This window comes from Penicillium paradoxum, assembly GCF_028828445.1.
Source record: "Penicillium paradoxum strain IBT 22861 chromosome Unknown utg000007l_segment0_segment0, whole genome shotgun sequence".
In the NCBI taxonomy this organism is placed as follows: Eukaryota; Fungi; Ascomycota; class Eurotiomycetes; order Eurotiales; family Aspergillaceae; genus Penicillium; species Penicillium paradoxum.
In genome coordinates, this window is record NW_026643185.1 from 630233 (window position 1) to 650521 (window position 20289).

A 20289-nucleotide genomic window follows, 5' to 3' on the forward strand; every position below is an offset into this window, starting at 1 on the left:
GGTGGCAAGAAAAGGGGCATGTTGAACGAAATGAGATGCATAGGAAATGAACAACTTTCAAGTAGGATTTGGTTGAGCTGGGCCTCAAGGCGGAATATATAAACAAGTCAGATGAATTCTTTCCTCAGAATCCCAAGCATGTATATAGAATATTTGTTTACAAATACGTGTTACTTCAGTTTACAATGAAATGATATGCTGGGGAAGCAAATGTTGCTAGGGTTGATTGTAGAGAACTATCTATCACATATGGGTGATAATAATAAAGGCCAAGAAAGGAGAGAAGCCGTCCTCATAGATATTGCAAAAGAAGCCTCAGCCTCGAAAAACCGACCAAACGCCATGCAGGTTCATGTAGAACCTATCAAATTGTGAAATAAAGACGTCATTGAATCATTTATTGACCGCCGCGCAGACGCAGGACGAGGTGCAGAGTAGACTCCTTCTGGATGTTGTAATCCGAGAGAGTACGCCCGTCCTCCAGCTGCTTACCAGCGAAGATAAGACGCTGTTGGTCAGGGGGGATACCCTCCTTGTCCTGAATCTTGCTCTTGACGTTATCAATTGTGTCCGATGATTCAACTTCAAGTGTAATGGTCTTTCCGGTCAAAGTCTTAACGAAGATTTGCATACCACCACGCAGACGGAGGACAAGGTGAAGGGTGGATTCTTTCTGAATGTTGTAGTCGGAAAGTGTACGGCCATCTTCAAGCTGCTTGCCTGCGAAAATGAGACGCTGTTGATCGGGAGGGATGCCCTCCTTATCTTGAATCTTGGACTTCACATTGTCGATTGTATCCGATGACTCGACTTCCAGTGTGATAGTCTTGCCAGTGAGGGTCTTTACGAAAATCTGCATACCACCACGAAGGCGGAGGACGAGGTGAAGAGTAGATTCCTTCTGAATGTTGTAATCGGACAGAGTGCGGCCGTCCTCCAGCTGCTTGCCGGCGAAGATAAGACGCTGTTGGTCAGGTGGGATGCCCTCCTTGTCCTGAATCTTGCTCTTAACGTTATCAATAGTATCGGAGGACTCGACCTCAAGGGTGATGGTCTTTCCGGTGAGGGTCTTGACGACTGTGGCGAATAATGTTAGTCAACAGAAACATGTCCAACCATGTAACAGAACACACTTACAAATCTGCATACCACCACGAAGGCGGAGGACCAGGTGGAGAGTGGACTCCTTCTGAATGTTATAGTCGGACAGGGTGCGACCGTCCTCAAGTTGCTTGCCGGCAAAGATCAAACGCTGCTGGTCAGGAGGGATGCCCTCCTTGTCCTGGATCTTAGACTTGACATTGTCGATAGTGTCGGACGACTCGACCTCAAGGGTGATGGTCTTGCCAGTAACTAGAAACAAAGAGATGTTAGCAAAGATTTCAACAGTCAGAGAGGCCAGAGGGCGTGGTGATTCAGGTGGACCCATCTCTCCATCAAGCCCAGAGGCCAGATAAGGGTGTGAACGTACGAGTCTTCACGAAAATCTGCATGATGGGCAAGAGATTCTAGACGGTTTATGTGAATGCAAAGGGATATCTCAAGGGTAAGCAGAAGGCGCTCAGATGTAGTGGTGGTAAAGGAAGAGGAAGGGAGACAGAAGAGGGGAAACAGCCTTATGTAGGAAACCCTGGAAGGATGAGGGGGCGTCTTAGTCAGGTGCCAGTGACGCGAGATGGGTGAAAATGCCAGAAGATGCCGGATGAGTCAAATAGGTGCCTGGGAACAGCCTCTTCTTTGACGCCACCGTTAGGAAAACTCCAACATGTCTTGTCGGCGAGCCCGTATTAGACTATTATTAAGATTATTAAGATTGTACGATCTTCCACAAGATCCGAGAATACGTGTATATCTTACTCCTACTGCCTTTCTACTCCCCAAACTTGGAGTCTACATCAAGAGCAGGGGTGATGACGTTGACTTGCTTATCGCGAAAAGAGGGGGTGGACCTTAACGGAGACGCTAGTGTGGCCAGAAGGTACTTGGTACGGGGCTGTACGCGGCAACTGCTGCGCGCCTCCGCGTACCCTGTACCCGCTTCCAAACTTAGTATCAAAGCCGATTTCCCGCATTCGGGTTCACCGCCACATGCTATGTTATAAAGGGGGCTACTACGGACATCGCAAGGTAAACAAAAACAAAGGTGGATGCTCCGTAGGTAGTGATGAGTTAAAAACTATAATTGAGATATCCAGAGAGCATCAAAACCCAGTGGCAGTATATAAACAAAACGCTCTCAGCGAAAATCCCACCCGACGCCGTTCTCCCCCGGCAAAACAACCATGCGAGGTCACAAAGAATGTGAGTCGGGGATCAGACAGCTTGCACCACCCCCCTGTCTTCAACCACTTTCTTAGGGCCCCTGTTTAACTTGGATTGTCGCCCTCGTGGCGGGTGCCAGGTGCCACAAAATGAAAAACAAAACAATAGAAACACCTTCGGCCGTACACGGTCATGACATTCGTGATCCTCGTTCATCGCTGAAGACAAAGCTATGCGAAGAAAGGTTGACACCAAAGACAAGAGCAAAAAAAAACCAGGACAAAACAAAAAGGAAATATTCCAAAAAAGACAATAATCAAGGGAAAGAGTAAAATATGATAAAGAGACAAAAAAAATCCAAAAAGACGATAGCAGGCTCAGGAAAAAACGAGATCAAAAAAAGGAAAAAGTCGGTTCTCTGGGAAGCACAGTACAAAAAAAGAGCAGAAAAGGCAAAACCTCGATGGGAGGTGTACCTGTCGGATTCTTCGTTAAAGAGTGGAAATGATGCGCTTGCGCATCGTCACGACAATTGTTCGCATAATTCTCATCCAGTTCGTGTGGCGTTAACATCTAGTATTCGAAACGAAAGTCGCGGAACTGTACTCGCTGCTGGAAACGGGAGTCGTGATATTTTCATCATCATAATGCGTTTGTGCATCGGGGTCGTTGCCTAGTTGGCGCGAATGACCAGTCGCGACACAAATTTATTGGAGAGGCAATCGAAATCGCCACGGTTGAATTTGGAGCCACTGCGGCTACGGAGGTAAGTCTCTGTTGGAAGGTTAGCGGTTTGCACATCCATGTGAGAAAAAAAAAAGAAAAAGCAAAAGCGAGAGAAGACGATCTTACCATGTTGCTCAACATGTTGACGGACTTCTGTCATGGTGTTGCAGACATCAGGGTTGGAGTAAAGCAGATGGTGGTGCTTTTGCGAGTCCCACTCAATGAATGGAGGCAGCTTCTGCGAGATGGCCTGGAAGAGTCCGACGATAACGCCCACTGGGGTGGTTTCCATGTCGGTGCAGAACTTATCGACGGCAGCCTGATCCGGTGTGCGGTAGTGGCTGTCGAACTGCATCTCTTCCCATACAGCGAGCAGAATTGAGGCCAGAATGAAGATCGTGGGCCAGTTCTTGAGCTTGTCGCCGCTGTATACACTCGAATAGAGTGCAGAAAGCTCTTCGAGAACATCCTTTTGCAGCTCACGCCACATGCTAGCCATAGCACACTTGATCTGGAAGTTAATCATGACGGGAGCCATGGTCTTGCCGGAGAACTTGGAGCCCATATTTTCGATTTTACCAAGGAATCCCTCCTCCTCGCCGATGCCTTCAACCATAGTGACGTGCATAGTGAGGTTGTAAGCGACAACCAGTTTGAGCGCCTTACGGATAACGGGCATCTTGGTGCGGAAGTAAAAGCGGAAGGCCGTCTTCAACATCTGCGTGAGGAAGGGCGTACCCTCGAAGTAATCGTCAACAAACTTCTCAAAGGTGCCATTGCCGTCGATATGGCGGTCAAGATAGTCTGACAGCATCGCGTGCGAGATGCCCTCCATACCAGCGGAGAGCTTGGCAGTTTCGACCTCATACTGTGTTGGATCACGCTGCATCGATTCGATCCAGTCAACGGTGAAGCACTGCTCGTCACGAACATAAACCTCGCGGGCATTGATGGGCAGAATCTGTCCGTAACCGTGGGTGATGAACAGAGTGCGTTCCTGATCCGAGAATCCGGTAATGTTGCCGACAGAGAAGCCCATGGTAATGTGACGCTCATAATCCGCTTTCCAATCCTTCATGAAATATCCAATCTCCTTGATATCGATACGAGTACATGGCACCTGCCATAACCGTGCGTGCGACGGTTGACATCCAGCACAAGGCTCGCCCTTATCACACGTCTTCTTGAGGAACTTGCACCGCAGACACGCGCGCAACTTCCGTATTTCACTGGCCTGTTTACGTTGATCGGGCTTGAGAGGGCCCTTTCGCTTGCCCACTCGCTTCTCGGTCTCGGGTTTGCCGGTCTGAGACTGCTTGCGAACTTTGGTCTCGGCGGTCTTGGCGGCAATGGGGCTTTTGCGGGACGGTTTGCGGCTTGGTGGTGAAGCAGATGAGGACTGGGAAGACCCAGATGACCGAGCAGGGGATGTTGACTTCTTGATTGGAACTGGGATCGGTCGGACCATTCCGACGGGGCTGACAGCAGATGGTGAGCGAGAACCTTGCGAGGACGGGTTACGGCGGACAACTGCGCTGCTTGTCGGAGAGGCTCCGTGAATTCCAATGGAGCTGCTGTGGCTGTGGCTGTGACTGTGACTGTGACTGTGACTATGGCTATGGCTATGACTATGACTGTGGCCATGGTGAGTATAGCAAGGCAAATCCATATTGTTCTCTGAACCGGGAGAACCGATCGGATTCGTGATATCCACGAAGCTGCCGTATGAAGTGGAATATGAGGATTCCGAAAGGCTGCGGTCGTGCAGAGTCTGTGTGGGGTTGACAAAAACACCCTGTTCGGGGTAACCAAAATCGAGAGAGCGGCGGTGGTCGACTGTACTCCAACCGTTGTCGCTGCTGGACAGGGAACGGACCTCCAAATAAGTATCTGTGGGCGAGCTACTCTCAAGAACGGGGTGCGGGGCATAAGACATATCCGGAAGTCCACTGGGGAACGCCATCAGATCCGCTTGAAAGTCCTGATAGGTGAACGGGACCATGTCGCCTGGTGCTGACATGGGCATAAAGGGACCATCGAGCAAACCGGCGCCCATTTGACCCTGGCCGGACATTAGATCGACGGGCGAGGAGTGCATTGGCATGCCATAACTGGTTGTGAACTGGGGCGCAGACGATGGGTCTTCGGAGGAATATGGAAGGTGTTGAGAGTGATGCAGTGGTTGAAAGTGCCAATCGACCATGAGATTGGGGTCCTGGGTCACCGACTGTTCAAGAGGGTGACCGCTGGTTTGCAACGGGGAAAGACCATGGGCGTCTTCTGACCGTGGGGGCGCTTGATCTACCGCCACAGGCCATGCTTGCTGAAGATAGCCTCTGGAGTCGTAATCGACCCCGATTAGGCCATCACCGGATATATCGACATTGGACATGACTTTTTTTCGAGTCAAAACGACCACGGGGAAGTGAAAGGGAAGGGAGGGAAAGGACCAGCCTGGATGAGAGGACCTTCTTCAGAAGGGTCACACAACCATGAAGAAGAGGGAAAGTGAGGCGGTGGGGGGGACAAAGCAGCGGTGAGCGAGGAAATGCGCTAGGGAGTTGGCTGTGGAGAGTGGAGAGGCTGGCTGATGCGTGGAGGGAACGTTGGTCCAGTCCGGAGCGCTGAATTACTTCCACGGACCGACTAGTTTGCAGTAGTCCAGTGGAGAGGACAGACTTAAGAGTCGGAGACACGGGAGTCGCTGATCCCATGATCTTGAGATTCTATTATTGAATTCTTTCCTAAACGGGGATTCCTAAAGTTGCCTTTTTTTTTTTTCTCCGTCTTTTCTCTTCTTTTTCGGTTATGGATCATTGGATAATCTTTTCATATTGCTCTCTGTTCTTTGACCGGCTTGTAGGTTCTGACTGAGATCCTTATAATGGGACCTTGAAAATCATCGGATCGACCGTGGGACAGTAGCCGGGGAGATCAGTGGGCCAAGAGAAAAAAAAAAACAAAAAAAGGGCCCAACGTTGAGGCAGTGCGTACTCCGTAACCCCGTGGCAATATGAAACCAGATCTGACAGTCGGATCGTGTTGTCCTCTTCCCCAATCAACAGAGTCCTTCCTAATCAGATCCAATCAGCGTGGCCCCTGTCCACCTGAACACCGATCCATATCGGTATTCCCTGAAGCCATACCCTAAAGAGCTTTAGGCCAGTTCGGGATGCTGACAGTGGAGTTCCCGGAATTTCCCTGGCGACAATATTAGAAATATGTCGAGGGAAAATATTGCTCAACTAGGCATAGAGCACTGGAGCCCATACGTGGTGCACTAAATCCTGCCAAGTTAGCATCGTGAACTATGAACCGTGAACCCTGAACGCGCCGGCAGTCCCCGAGCGAAAAAACGGAAGAAAAAGCCCAAAAGAAAAGAGAAAAAAAGGAAGAAAAAAAAAGGAAGAAAAGGAAATCGGACAGGTCAGCTTTTTATCGCCTGGGGCATATGCAGCAAGGGTGCCCCATTTGAGACCAGGTTCTCTCGAAAGGACACCAGCCACCATCGCGTGCATAAATCGAACCCGTCACATCACACATATCGTGGCCATTGGCCTTTCTGACATGCAGAATCTCTTCACGGAGCATATTCAATAGCCCTCTGCACTCGGATATGATATATATACATAAGCGTTGAGGTGTGCTAGCCAAATCGGGATAGGTCCTCGAGGCGACAAGAGAGTACTCCATACGCCATACGCCGTACGCCGTGCGGAATACAGATAAATTTATCCGAGATCCTGTCATCGTACATGGGGACGTTGTACATCAGAGGACCATAGGTGTAGATGGGGGCAAGTCTCGGGAAAAGGAACCCCGCGGTCGAGAGCGGGGAGAAAACAAAGAGCATTTCAACCTTAGACATCCCGAACATTCATGACACGAGAACAATAGCAAGAAACGCAACCCATTTCTTTGTAATCCTGAATACAAAATCACCCCAGCACCCCAGATTGATGCCGCTCATCGGGAAAACTCGAAAAGTGCGATTCCCGAACGCGCAAAACTCGGCCAAGAAAAGTACTCGCGCATCAACCTCAGGACGTCCCAAAACAGACATGATTGAGTCCAGCCAAGCACCGCGCCCGGGGATCCCGGCCTTGTTCACACAGCCGCCGCCCATCCGTGACCCGCTCATCACTGAGACAATCGATCTGCAGAGCGCGACGTTGGAGAAATGCCTGCCGTTCCTCAAAGGCATTCACAGCAGCCAGAAGGAGTTCAATGACCATGGCGTGCCTGCCCTCCAGCGTGATCTTCATGCAAGTTACCTCTATGACTCGCTCGAGGATTATCCCGAGGGCTTTGTCGCCATGGACGCAAGCCGCCCGTGGATCTTGTACTGGGGTTTGGCGGGACTGTCTATGGTGGGAGAAGAGACGACTCGGTTTCGCGAACGGTGAGTGCATACTTTGCTTCCTTGCTTTCATTTCTTTTTTTGGCCCTCTTTCCCCGCCTCGTTCTCCTTTTTTTCTTTGCTTCTTTTTTTATTATATTTTTTTTTATGTGCTTGTGTATCCACAGAATGGAGACGTCAGAGCCGGATGGTACCTCGATTGGAAACGATCGTCCCATCTATACATGAAACATGGAAGAATGTCATTCTAAACCTTCGTCTCTAGTGTGATTGCAACACTCCGGCCGATGCAGAACCCCACCGGGGGCTTTGGGGCGGCCACGGCCAGACATCTCATGTGGCAGGCAGTTATGCCGCCGTCCTAGCCCTGGCGATGGTGGGAGGCGAAGAGGCCTTTGCATTGGTGGATCGACACGCGATGTGAGTTGTCACCGACATGTGCTGCCCTGCATGTGCGTCTAGGATCCTGTGCGTTGCTGACCCGGGTTTCTGGTTTCCTCGCAGGTGGCAATGGCTCGGTCGATTGAAGCAGCCTGATGGTGGATTTCGTGTTTGTGAGGGCGGGGAGGAAGATGTGCGGTAAGTGAACCAGGAACAGTAGGAGCAAGTGGACCTTGCGCACACACACACACACACACACACACCCTGCAGTTCCCCTCCATGCAAGATATGGACGCTGTCTGACATGTCATTACTGTAGCGGCGCATACTGCGCTATGACTCTTATCTCGCTACTGGACCTGCCGCTGGCGCTGGCCCCTGGATCCCAAGCGCGGGAAGCGGGATTGGAAAGTCTGACCAGTGGTCTTCCTGAGTATCTCTCAAGATGTATGAGTTACCAGTGATTCGATTAATATCGGAGTCGAAATGTGCTGACACTCGCTCTTAGGCCAGACATTTGAAGGAGGTATCTCCGGAAGTCCTGGATCGGAAGCCCATGGGGCATACGCCTTTTGTGCACTGGCATGCCTGTCTATCTTGGGAGCTCCCGAGGAGATCTTCAGCAGGTACGAGAATACTACAGATCAGAAAGCCCTCTTTGGTGCTCGTATACTAATGGTATATGGCAGACACATGGACATTCCCATGTTAGTGTCATGGTTATCTGCTCGCCAATCGGCTCCAGAAGGTGGTCTCTCCGGACGGACAAATAAACTGGTGGATGGATGCTACAGTCATTGGGTCGGTGGATGTTGGCCATTGCTCGAGTCCTCTCTGGATGGAAAACCGGGTAGTACCGAGCCACCAGCCAACAGTCTTTTCAGCCGCGAAGGTCTCACCAGATACATTCTTGGATGCTGTCAAGGTATCAATGGTGGTCTCCGTGACAAACCGGGAAAGTATGACAATTCCATCCCCTCTCAAATTCTTTTGCAGATGTAGCTAACCAAGATCGAAGACACGTTGACTCATACCACACATGCTATGTTCTGGCCGGATTGAGTGCGACTCAGAACCATCATTACCGCACAGACTCCAGTCTTTCAAGCGAGAGTTTCTCGTCGTCATTTTCCTGGAAGTCTTCACCGAGCCGCGTGCCAGAAAACGTCTTCTCAAGGGGTGATCGCCTGGAACCTATGCACCCTTTGTACATGATCCCACACAAGGCAGCGGAGAATATGCGGCTCTGGTCCGAGGCCCACCCCCTCACTCACTAGCCGAGAGGGGCGTGACCCGACTGTCAATTGAAAGGGGGAAAAAAGTCTCGAACCAAGGCGCCGCGACGGACGAGCTTGCCGACAAAACTCTTGAGAACACGGTGGATTTACGGCAACAGGGTATCAATGACAATCAGGGGGCTCCGAGCGTATCATGCACGACTGGTCTTAGGTCCTTGCAACTGCAAGCCCCGCGGTCATAGCATGGGAGCCACGAGGGTGACTCTGACCAAAGGCAAGGAAATACTGTGAGTGAGACCGCGACGCAAGGGATCAACTGGGTCTCCGCTGGAAAGAGAGAACCCGGGTGAAACTTTGGTCCAAGTATGACTCTAGGTCATAGCACATAGTACGGAGTACCAATTCCCATCTCGTTTTTTTTTTTGAAGTGTTGGCAGTTTCACCGATTTTTCATGAGAATTCCTCAGAGCTCCGTGACAGAGTGGATCGATCTCAAAGATTTTTTTACTTTTCACATTGCCGCCATAGTCTTGTCGATCAATATGAATTCCCCCTTTACCCCTCGATATGCGTTTGCCACGGAGGAAGTCTGCACGAGGCCCAACAGGGCAAAAGGCAGCGTCAGTAACGCAGTAATCGCTACCAGAATATGCAGATAAATTCCAACGCTTTCCCCCCTCTGCAATGCCAGCTCATCACTGCATCCGAATGCCGAGTAACTTTGTCCTGAGGCCCTTGGGCGCATGCATTTCCCAATCTCCGACATTGGCAGATTCCCGTCCAATTAATCTGAACTAATCTATGTTTCTGGAGGCTTTGCAGGCAATATGAATCCTTTTCAGACGCGTTCTGCACAACATGAACGCCTCCCTTTGTCCTTGGCGCCAATCACTCCTTTACCTCCCTGCATCCCCATTCTATGAAGGGCGGCGAATTCACTTTTCTTTAGTGCGTTTATTGCGGGGCAACTAAAAAAAAGGAGAGGCCATCGGAAAATAAATGGGCGAGTCAACGAGGGGCACCTGAACAATGCATAGTCCAGGATTCGAATCCTGGCAAATTCCCTCGGGGTAATTTGCCTAGGGTTTCCACCCGGGGGCTGCCTGGGTTGGATTCTCTTCAGGTATGACCCCCTCTTTTTTATATAATTGCTCTGCAGCGATTTGCAGTCGTTGCCTGGTGTCCCTTAGTCTCCGAGACTATGTTTATGTTTCGATCGGCGAATTGCAGCACAATCAGACCTCCCTGTCCCGGATGTGCCTCAACTCGGATTTGATTCTACTGGCGACGAGCCATGCCAGCGCATCAGTTTAAACCCGCCGAAAATGACGGAACAAAACACGTCGAAATAATCTCATTTGAGTTACTGTTACCTTCCTCATGAGCGTTTGTATCCATCGACTTGTCCTTGGTTTACATGAAAGAGATAGGCTACCTATACTCCTAGTACCCAAACCCATGCCCTAGGGTCTCGGGTTGGAGTGTGATTTGCTGACTCCGTACGGGTGCTTATTGTTTACTGTGACCCCGATATTTCAACGGTTTGAGAATTGAGGCATTTTGGCTTTTCGTGTTTAATTGTTTTTCTTCTTCAGGTCTTCTGCATTGACATCAAGTCTCTCCTGCGCTGTCGCAATTGCAACCGGTACCCCGACTCGCAGTATGACTTGATATGCAAATACCCCACCTGTTGTTTCCAAAGCAATGCTCTTCTTCCCCTCAATTAAGTCCCTTTTTTTTGTTTTGGGGAGGAGTCTGTATATATCTGTAGAGGATATCTTATATCTTCCGTCAAAAGCCCTTTTTTAAAAAAAATTCTTTTCCTCGCATTGCTCACGCTTTTCCTTTCTCCTTTCTGCTCACGAACTAGACCCTGGCCATTGCCAGTATAATCATTGTGCTTTTGCGCTTTTGTGCTTTTGTCCTTTGGAAACGCCAACACATCCACCCCACCGACAAACAAACGTCCTAGCCGTTGGGCATCACAATCCGCATATTCATCCGCAGCCAAACCACCCCAAGTCCCCAATGCGTCCCGAGTAAACCACCGCAATTCGTTGCATCGACCGTGGAAATCCATCTCCCGTCTCTAGTCTGATTCTCACCGGGGAAAACGCAAAACAATCCTAGTCCAAACCGCAACAATGTACTATATCCTCTACCTAACCAGTACGTGATTCCCTCCTTGATCAATATCACATGCATTATCATTCCAATTCCCACCACACCCGCCAATCCCAAGTCAAAAAGAAAAAAACAAAAGAACCAAAATCAAACTAACACACCCCCAGGCCTCTGCCGCCGCCGCGACTGGCCCGAACCAATCTATAACGCCTACACCAGCGGCACCGGCTACACCTGCACTGTGCGCGTCAACAACCGGGAATACCGAACCGACGCGCTCTGCGCGAGCGCAACGCTAGCCCGCGAAAGCGCCGCTATGCGCGCCTACCTCATCTGTCGCAATTTCTCCGTCAACGACGGCATGTACCCGGCCGGCCATGATGACGGCGGGGTCGTGCAGGGGATGCGGGTGGCCATTGGCACGGGGCGGAAGATTGATGAGGAGGGTTTGTCCGGGTCGAGTGTTAGTGGGAGCTGGAGTGGGGGAAGTAGTCCGGAGAGGAGTGGGTTTGGGGAGATGGGGGTTAGGGTTGGGTTTGGGGGATGACGGTGGGCAGTTTGGATTTGGGGGTTATGATTTATGATGTTTATGACTTCATGTGTTGGGTTTGATAGATGCTGTGGATTGGGCTTTTTGTTAATGATGTTCGGGATGGCTTTCAGTTTCTTTCTAGATGGTGGATTGGGATTGAGTTCCCATTTGTGTTTTTTTTGATGGAGGTTAGCGATTGGTTTGGTGAATTCATTTTGATATTGGATTTGTACACCTTGCGGATTGGGTTCTCAACTCTTAGGGCTGCTTATACAAATCTACGTAGAATCTATGCGAATCGAGCCGGAAATTAACATTTCGGTATAGAGTGCAGAGGTTACAATTCTTGTACAAAAGCAAGACCTGAAAACATAATACTCATCAACTCATTGGCGAGAATCCACCTCCAGTCTGCTTGCATCATCTCTGAACCTCTTTATAGCACTCGCTGTTCTCCCTTCACCGTTATCCATTGACTCGTTATCATAATCATCCAAACCCACCCCTTCGCCCTATACTACCCCTTGAAGAAAGCAACACATATCCACCCGACAAAGCCAAACCCAAACAAACACAGATGAGATAAAACCACCCACTGCAAAGCTCCCTAGCAGTATCTAAGCAGCAGGTTCCGACATGATTTTCATCCACGCAGGATCGTTATGTCGAATATACTTGAGGCGATCATACATATACAACACAACCTCCATCTGATTCGGGACATGAGCCAACACAGACGGAGGTAGCTGCGAGACGATGCGAACGAATCCTGTATATATAGATTCCCTTTGGGCAGCAAACAAATGCTCTGCCCTTTTACCGGAACGGATATGCTTGTTGATAATGGGGACGTAGACTTCGTGGATCATCTTCTCGACTTGTACTTGGGAAATGTGCTTTGGAGAAATACCGCACTTCTCCCAGAGTTGGAAATCTTGTGGAGCCATGGTGGGATTTGTAATTGAAGACGACGCGTTGGAGGGTTTGGATAGTGGTCTGGGCTGAGAGATTTGGGGACTTGGTCGACTATTAAATATCATGGCTGTTGACTAGGGGTTGGAAGTAAAGGCAACTATGGAAAGAGGCTTGGGGGACTCGACATGGTGATGTGTCTTTGTCTGTTGTGGAGAACCAAGCCGAAGGAAGTGTCTAGAGTAAGATGGCGAGCCCTTTTTTTAGAACGAGGTGGTGTGTTCACGATTAAATGCTCGGGAATCTCTTTGTTTTCAATTTCGCATAACAAAGATACCCATGTACGAAGATTTGGAAGTTAAGAATATTTAGTTTCTCTATGCGGATACTAATATGCGTACAAAGCCCGAGGAGAAACAAATCCACAGGGATTGATGGCCCGTCTTTCTAACCAAGAATGAACTGTTGACTGTAAGCTGGAAGTTTCCATTCCATGTGATTACTCCCAAGTTCCCATTGACACCTAATGGTGGGCCTTTGGTCGTTATTCGAGGCAACTTAGTCGTTCGTATGTAGTAGATGCGCGTAGTTCAGATAACGGGCTTGCAAATCTATTTCTAAGCTGAGCCGTTCAATATGAAGATTTTACCTTTTCTACTAATTGAAAGAACTTCCTAGGGTTTAGGTTGAGTATACAGTGCAAAATCTTCTAATTCGATCTAAATCATAGGATATACCGGTCCGCATTATAGAGCTTTTTTCTCACTTCAAGCCCACCATTGCTCAGTGTACTACTTCGCCATACTTGCACAGAACGTAGAAAATTACAAAGTCTAGTAGAATTCATGCTCCTGGAGTGATCATTGATCTATTAGAAATAATATTTATACTAAACCAACCTATAAACCAAAATGAGACTTTAGATCAAATCGACGAGGCGCTTATAGCCCTAAAATGTGTTCCGGGGCTTGTCAGTAAATAAATCTACATGTCATCCCCACCACCGAAGAGCTTTTCATAGTCGGCTTGTTCATCTCCCTCGGGGTCCTCTCCCTCGGGATCACGGGCTGTAAGAGCAGGGTCAGGAAGGGCAGGGAGGACAGGAGGGGCAGGCAGGGGAGCTGGACGAGCAGCGGGAATAGTAGGCCTCTCACCGGGAGGGTTACGAGGGGGATAAAATGCAGTCAGCGTTCGATTAGGAGGGAAGCGGTTCAAAAAGGGAAGGGAAGGAGCAGGATCAGGAGGAATACCACCACCCAACACATAAGGAGTATAGGGAGCAAGAACAGGAGGATGATCAGAAGCAGGATCGGGAGCAGGAGCAGGAGCAGGAGCAGGAGCAGGATCAGGGTCGGGAGCAGCAGTAGGAGCAGGAGCAGGAGCAGGGTCAGGGTCGGGAGCAGCAGTAGGAGCAGGAGTATCAAGGGGAGTAGGAGGAAGAACAGAAGGAAGAACAGGAGGAAAAGCAGGGAGAAGAGCAGGAGGAAGAATAGGAGGAAGAATAGGAGGGAGAGCAGGAGGGAGAGCAGGAGGAAAAACAGGAGGAAGAATAGGAGGAGGAATATGAGGAAGAATAGGAGCAGGAGGAACAACAGGAGGAAGAATAGGAGGAGGAATAGGAGGAAGAATAGGAGCAGGAGCAGGAGCAGGAGGAAGAACAGGAGGAAGAACAGGAGCAGGAATAGGAGGAGGAATAGGAGCAGGAGGAGGAATAGGAGCAGGAGGAGGAATAGGAGCAGGGGCAGGAGGAGGAGCAGGAGCAGGAGCAGGAGCAGGAGCAGGAGCAGGAGCAGGAGCAGGAGCAGGAATAGGAGCAGCCGCAGGGCCAGGAGCGGGGGCAAAGGCAGGAGCAGGAGCAGGGCCAGCACCAGGAGCACCAGGAGCAGGGATTATGGCCATGGGGGCAGACCATCTGATATCGTTGCATCGAAGCACTTTAAGAATGTCATATAAAGCATTAACAACCGTGCCTATATTAGGCCTCGAATTCCTAACAGAAGCGGGTAGCTGATCTATTCTTGCACGGAATTCCCTTTTGATTATGTCGCCATGACTATTGAAACGGAAAAACCTGGCACTAGGCCTACCTATGGCAAGATGTTGATTGTGTAGGGGAGCGTAAATGCTTTGCATCCAGTCCAACACAGGTTGGCGAGCTGATTCTTGCCGGATATTGATTTCCCGCCAGTACCTTTCGATACCTTCGTCAGTCATGTCCCCACGAATTCTGGGTAAGGGCCTTCGGGGTGCCATTTTGAAATACAAAGGTTCGTTATTGTGAATTGTTAGAAAGCAGAGTTTGAATGTTGAATGTTGATTGCTGGACTGTTGGGAGGATGTCTGAAGCTTGAGGTTGATGATTGAGATTTCAGGTGGACGTGTTGCTTCTCTTAAATATTCAGCGAGTTCAGTGCCTCTTTGATTATAAGCCTCCACCTCATGGACTATAGCTTTGAACTCGACCTTTAATATCTTTGTGTATTGTTTTCGATAGGATACAAAGGCACAAACACGAGGACAACGAGGAACCACAAGCAACCCCCATTTAGCATAGGGTTAGAAGAGATCACAGCTCAAGAGGTTCTTTGTTACAGATATAGATTAGAGCAAGAAGAGAGAATTGAGATATCTTACGGAATAACAAAGCGTATTATTCTATACATAGTATGGAAATAGATCATATTTATACTACTCCCAAGTAGACTCGTGTCTTGCTTTCTTGTCTCATCCTCTGTCTACGGTTAAATTCCCAAAACTAGAATATTGTTCGTGTGACTAGAGAATCCCCTTTCATATCTAGATAGTGCAGTGTGCCATAACACTTGCACCCAGGCCATTTGGACTTCATTGTCGAAGTACAGAAAAGGAAAGGCTGAAAGAGAAGGCAGTGAGTAACCCCAAGTAGGCCCCTGTATAGCATGTAATCAGTCACTAATTGGCGATGAAACTTTTATTGAGGAAACTACAAAATAAAGATCCTAAGATTAAACTCGAACAAGAGCTGACATGGACTCGGCTTGCTGGAAGACTCCTCTTGTCCCAAGCTATTTGATTAACTTGTATAGTTTGAGCATTATATTCCACAACCTTTTCTGAAGCCCTAACGTACGACATTCACTCCGCTGCATTTTGAAACTTTCTCCTGGTTTCTTCCAGTGATATGATTTTATGCAAATTTACGTCTAAAAGTTACATTGCGAAAATAGGAAAAATGACAATGGACATGAAAATGGCAAACAGCCGCTTGGAAGTTGAGGCACTGGGTTTCCCATGCCGCTTCTAAGATGACCAGCTTGATGTCCAAAATTAGGGTTACATGAACCCAACAAGCAACCTAGGTGTGAATCATTTGATCTCACAAGAGTAGCCTTCGAGTCGGCAGACACGGTTCGCTCCAGGATACACTTTCCACCATGAGACCGACAAGGCACTTGTAGGAGAATTTATGCAAATGTATCTCTGTAGCGTCATATATGTAATATACATAAGCAAATGACATACTGCTTGAAAAAGACTGGTGGTCTTCGCTATGCTTGTATCGAAATGGAACCATTTACACTGTTTCCAACTAGCGACACATCTCTTATATTCAACCGCGAATAATTGAGCAAGCTGAAGCTTCCTCTTGTCTATTGTCCTACCATGATGAGCTGTCGGGCCTTACTCCCGGAGGAGGAAGTACCTAGGTACTTGATGAGATCGACACTGCAAGTTGTGTACCTACATCGTACAACCTAAATGACCTGATTTTGGCACACAATTCCCTCCTGAGCTACCAAGATGTTCTTGTTTTCAATTTCATCATATGCATGTAATAATAGTAGCAAGATGAATATTCATGATTTACGCCTCTAGGATTCCAAGGAAAAGCCCCACAACAGGCTAGAATGTATACTAATGAACGCTCTATGTTGTAACTTAGTACCCCAAATGGATAAGTGGCTGTCTCATCAAAAAATAACCTTGGAAGTTACCTTGAAAACCTGTACCTTACATCACGAAACTTCTTTGTCATCGACGAGAACAAGTTAATCTCCGTTTACGTGCATCACAAAGCCTTGATTGGCCGATGACGTCAGACTATCAAACCTGCCATCAAACACACCTGCCACTCAACTATAAGAAGCCCTGTCTTAACGGTCGTTCTTTTCGTTTGCTATCCTCATCAACTCTACAACCTTCTACCTCTACAAACTATCAACTTCAAACTAAATTTTATCAACTCCCATTACAACATCATGGAGACCGCCAAGGTTCGCCATATCATCTTTATACATGACTCGCTTGTCTTCAAAGTGCTAATGATGATAACAGAACGCCGTTAACTACGTCTCTGAGTCCATCCAGGGTGGTGGTGCCACTGCATCCAAGGAGGCCAACAAGCACGTTGCAAAGGACTCTGATGCCAGCCTCAGCAGCCGAGCTACTGCCGCAAAGGATGCTGTTGTCGACAAGAAGGACGAGAAGTCCCATGATACCAAGGCTGATGTCCACAAGGGTGAGTTGAAAAAGGCTACAAATGTATCGCGGTGACATAGAATGAGTGCTAATCATCTTCACACAGAGGCCGCTAAGCACTGAACGACCCTGCGAACACTGCAATGCTATGGGATAACGAGATACCAAGTTTGCTATTGCTAGGTACCAGGTGGTAATGAGACAGCTCTACATCTGTGCGCAGACGAATTTATGCCAATTGAACTACATTGAAACTGTCACGATCTCCCTGATAGCACACTACGCTTGAGATAAATGTTTGCCATCTCTCAAAACAACCACGTAATAGGTGGCCTAGTTTCCAGGCTTTTTTCAGTTGTCAAGGAGGCCATATATATCAGGGTGAGAACCCGTTAGACTGTAGGATTTTATGGCAGAACTGCTCCACCTGAGAAAGCTGATGTTTGAGACTGTCAATATTACACTACAAAGTAGATCCTGAACGAAGGGGCTCTCAATTCCTTCCATTACCAATTCCCTATACTCTATGTCTCATATTACATCACTCCAAACCAACCCGCCCGATGGGTTGTATGATAAGCCTAAGGCGGAACTCTTCTAAGTATCATTCCCCCACGGCCATCTTCCAAGCTTTCCTGTGATTGGAACTGGTCATGCTATTATGGGTTTTGTATGTTCAAATCATCGCCGAGTGAGAGTAACATGTAGGTTTACTCAGCCAGCAAGATGTATGTGGGAGACAAAATTCTTGTGCATCCCTCTGAGCATCGAAAGACGGTCTAGTTCTCTACTAGAAGAGGAGGAAGACTGAGCACCGAGGTATCCATTTGAGTTTCTCAACACAAAGATGTCTACAATTGCAGAACAAGAAAAATACTATCAACTACTGAACTACATTGGGGTGACCCTCAGAGTATATAAAAGATTAAGAACACGTAGCTCAGCCTGGGCTCTCACGAATTCTGCATATCGACCAGGATCTTGCAATGCTGATCCCGATGCTCAATTAAAGCCTTGAATCCTTTTTCCACCACCTCGCTCAGTTTTATGGTTGAAGTGACCATCTCATCGGGTTTCAATTGACCTGGAGAGGGATCAATATCTTGGGAACTAGGGTGCAATATCTGAAAGTCCAAACTGACCGTAGCTTATGGCTTTGATCACATCTTTGAAAGATGCCTCATCATAGAGAGCTGCTCCCATATAGTTCAGTTCCTTGTACATTAAGTCATTCACATCAACAGCGGGTTTCTTCTCCCATACTGCAATATTCACGATCGTCCCATGGATACGACATGCTGATATTGCCCCGTCTAGTGCTATCTCCACACCGGCGGTGTCGAAGAGAACATCGGCGCCTATGTCATTGGTCAGTTGATGCACCATCTCCGGGACATCGACTTTCTGGGGATCAAGTAAGTATGTCGCGCCGAGGTCTTGAGCCAATTGCTTGCGGTTTTCCGTGGGCTCAACTACCATGATTGACTTGGCACCTTGTACTTTGAGTACTTGTACAATGCCTATACCGATTGGACCGCCACCCACAATTAGAACATTGTCACCAGGCTTGAAAGGGGAGATGTTGACCGCATGCCAAGCTACTGCGAGAGGCTCCACCAAAGCTGCTGATTCAAGGGAGACGTTGTTTGGAATAGGATAGAAGTGTTCGACGGGAGCGACAATATGCTCGGCCAAACCACCTCCATATCCTTTTAGTAGTTTGTGTTAGCAAGAATTCTGTGGCTGCCTTGTCAATGAGATACGTACCACTTAAACCAATAAACCCAATGTTCTCGCAGCAATGCTCAATCCCCTTTTTGCAGGATGAACAAGTTCGGTCGAAGATGGTCGGTCGAACCACTACCCTTTGACCGGCAGAGAGATAGTTTATATCGTCGCCAACCTCCTCAACAATGCCACTGAATTCATGACCCATAGTGACAGGGTATTTGGAGCCCGTAATGGGATGCGGAGTTTCGGGAATGAGAACAGGACCAGCTGTATACTCGTGGAGGTCTTTCACCATTAGTATGCTACCAAACGTGCACACATATATATGGTACGCTTACCACTACCACAAAGTCCAACAAAGGCTGGTTTCATCTGTGGGGTATGCTGTTAGTTCGGATTCAGGTACTTGTGCGAGAAGCTATGCGACAGGCCCAGACAGATCATGTACCTTGACTTCACCCTTTCCACATTTCGGCTCCTCCACTTTATCGAGGCGAATATCCTCTCGTCCATGGAATCGGGCTGCCAGCATTGTGGCTTCGTTCTTGGGTGTAGCGCAGAAAGATTCATTCAGATTTGTAGTAAAAATAAGATGTGTTTCGAGATTAAGCAAGTTTCAGTAGAATATGTCAAAGACGCGAATATTTCGAATTGCGTCCCTGGGACATATAAAAGATGCGCGATAGAGATGGGAAGCGTGTAGAGAATATGACGCATGCCGAGAAACGACCCGGTATTGCCTAAAAAGGAAAGTTGGTCATTCGCGGGGAAGATCTAGTTTGCGTGTCTAGCTGGATAGTTAACTTCTCAATTCAAGAAATTATGTATCATGTGTTCGAAAATGACTCAGGCTAGGCAGGGATATATCTTGATAATATGGCAATATCAATCTTGGAAGGACATAAGCCTTGCGCAATGCAACATGTAGAATCTGCATTGCCCTCGTCCGTGCGCATTCTTACCATTAAACACATCAGTAACAATTTAAACTTGTTCAGGATCACAACGCGAGATGATCTCAATGTCTTATCTTTGATATCAAAATGGATCATCCGACATTTGACAGGTTGATCTGCCGAGGGGAGCTAATGTCCGATCCATTGTAGATCCACCTGCGGGTTAACTTTGATTCCCCGCCAGACTATGGGGTTTGAAAAATTCATGCCCAATTTGGCTAGCTGATAACTCGTTATAGATGATCAAATGCGCACTCCAGGGGTACGGCAGAAAATTCCCTCGCTAACAATATACTGTGATGGCTTATGGTCTTGATCAGGCACCAAACTTGTAAATAAAACTCCTCCGTTTGCCTCTAGGAGCAGCTCCTTCTGAGCATATAGTCTGTAAACCTGTATTTCTTTATCCATTTCTACTCAATGGCAGGCTTTCGTCTCAGTCTCGCAACTATAACGATGACGTCATAGATATAGATATACCATTCGAATATCGTCTTTAAGAGTCTGCTTATATGTTGTATGCTCTAACCTCTGCTGTAGGATATGATCCTACCTGATCTGAAAGAAATCCTCAAGTCGATTATACTCGTACGTCATCAACGATCACTA

The 20289-nt window shown here is 48.1% G+C and overlaps 7 protein-coding genes across 7 annotated transcripts; 3 read left to right on the forward strand and 4 right to left on the reverse strand.

The window, feature by feature from the left end:
- Positions 1-2935: 2935 nt before the first annotated feature.
- On the reverse strand, positions 2936-5380 carry N7457_007818 (Zn(II)2Cys6 transcription factor domain-containing protein; the record flags this gene model as incomplete). Its single annotated transcript, XM_057178861.1, has 2 exons — positions 2936-3036; positions 3115-5380. The coding sequence occupies 2 exons, from the start codon at positions 5378-5380 to the stop codon at positions 2936-2938; spliced, it is 2367 nt and encodes a 788-aa protein (XP_057027247.1).
- A 1567-nt stretch (positions 5381-6947) lies between these two features.
- Positions 6948-9006, forward strand: N7457_007819 (CAAX farnesyltransferase subunit beta RAM1; the record flags this gene model as incomplete). Its single annotated transcript, XM_057178862.1, has 6 exons — positions 6948-7358; positions 7614-7768; positions 7811-7927; positions 8049-8176; positions 8238-8688; positions 8748-9006. 6 exons carry the CDS (start codon positions 6948-6950, stop codon positions 9004-9006), a joined length of 1521 nt encoding a protein of 506 aa, XP_057027248.1.
- Positions 9007-11111: 2105 nt separating this feature from the next.
- Positions 11112-11638, forward strand: N7457_007820 (uncharacterized protein; the record flags this gene model as incomplete). The annotated part of the gene is made up of 2 exons (XM_057178863.1): positions 11112-11136; positions 11259-11638. The coding sequence occupies 2 exons, from the start codon at positions 11112-11114 to the stop codon at positions 11636-11638; spliced, it is 405 nt and encodes a 134-aa protein (XP_057027249.1).
- Positions 11639-12240: 602 nt separating this feature from the next.
- N7457_007821 (uncharacterized protein) lies at positions 12241-12570 on the reverse strand (the record flags this gene model as incomplete). The annotated part of the gene is made up of 1 exon (XM_057178864.1): positions 12241-12570. One exon carries the CDS (start codon positions 12568-12570, stop codon positions 12241-12243), a length of 330 nt encoding a protein of 109 aa, XP_057027250.1.
- Positions 12571-13519: 949 nt separating this feature from the next.
- On the reverse strand, positions 13520-14434 carry N7457_007822 (uncharacterized protein; the record flags this gene model as incomplete). Its single annotated transcript, XM_057178865.1, has 1 exon — positions 13520-14434. The coding sequence occupies one exon, from the start codon at positions 14432-14434 to the stop codon at positions 13520-13522; it is 915 nt and encodes a 304-aa protein (XP_057027251.1).
- A 2339-nt stretch (positions 14435-16773) lies between these two features.
- On the forward strand, positions 16774-17116 carry N7457_007823 (Glucose-repressible protein Grg1; the record flags this gene model as incomplete). The annotated part of the gene is made up of 3 exons (XM_057178866.1): positions 16774-16788; positions 16850-17033; positions 17100-17116. 3 exons carry the CDS (start codon positions 16774-16776, stop codon positions 17114-17116), a joined length of 216 nt encoding a protein of 71 aa, XP_057027252.1.
- An 830-nt stretch (positions 17117-17946) lies between these two features.
- Positions 17947-19256, reverse strand: N7457_007824 (2,3-butanediol dehydrogenase; the record flags this gene model as incomplete). The annotated part of the gene is made up of 5 exons (XM_057178867.1): positions 17947-18077; positions 18136-18702; positions 18761-19009; positions 19063-19096; positions 19173-19256. The coding sequence occupies 5 exons, from the start codon at positions 19254-19256 to the stop codon at positions 17947-17949; spliced, it is 1065 nt and encodes a 354-aa protein (XP_057027253.1).
- Between the last annotated feature and the right edge of the window lie 1033 nt (positions 19257-20289).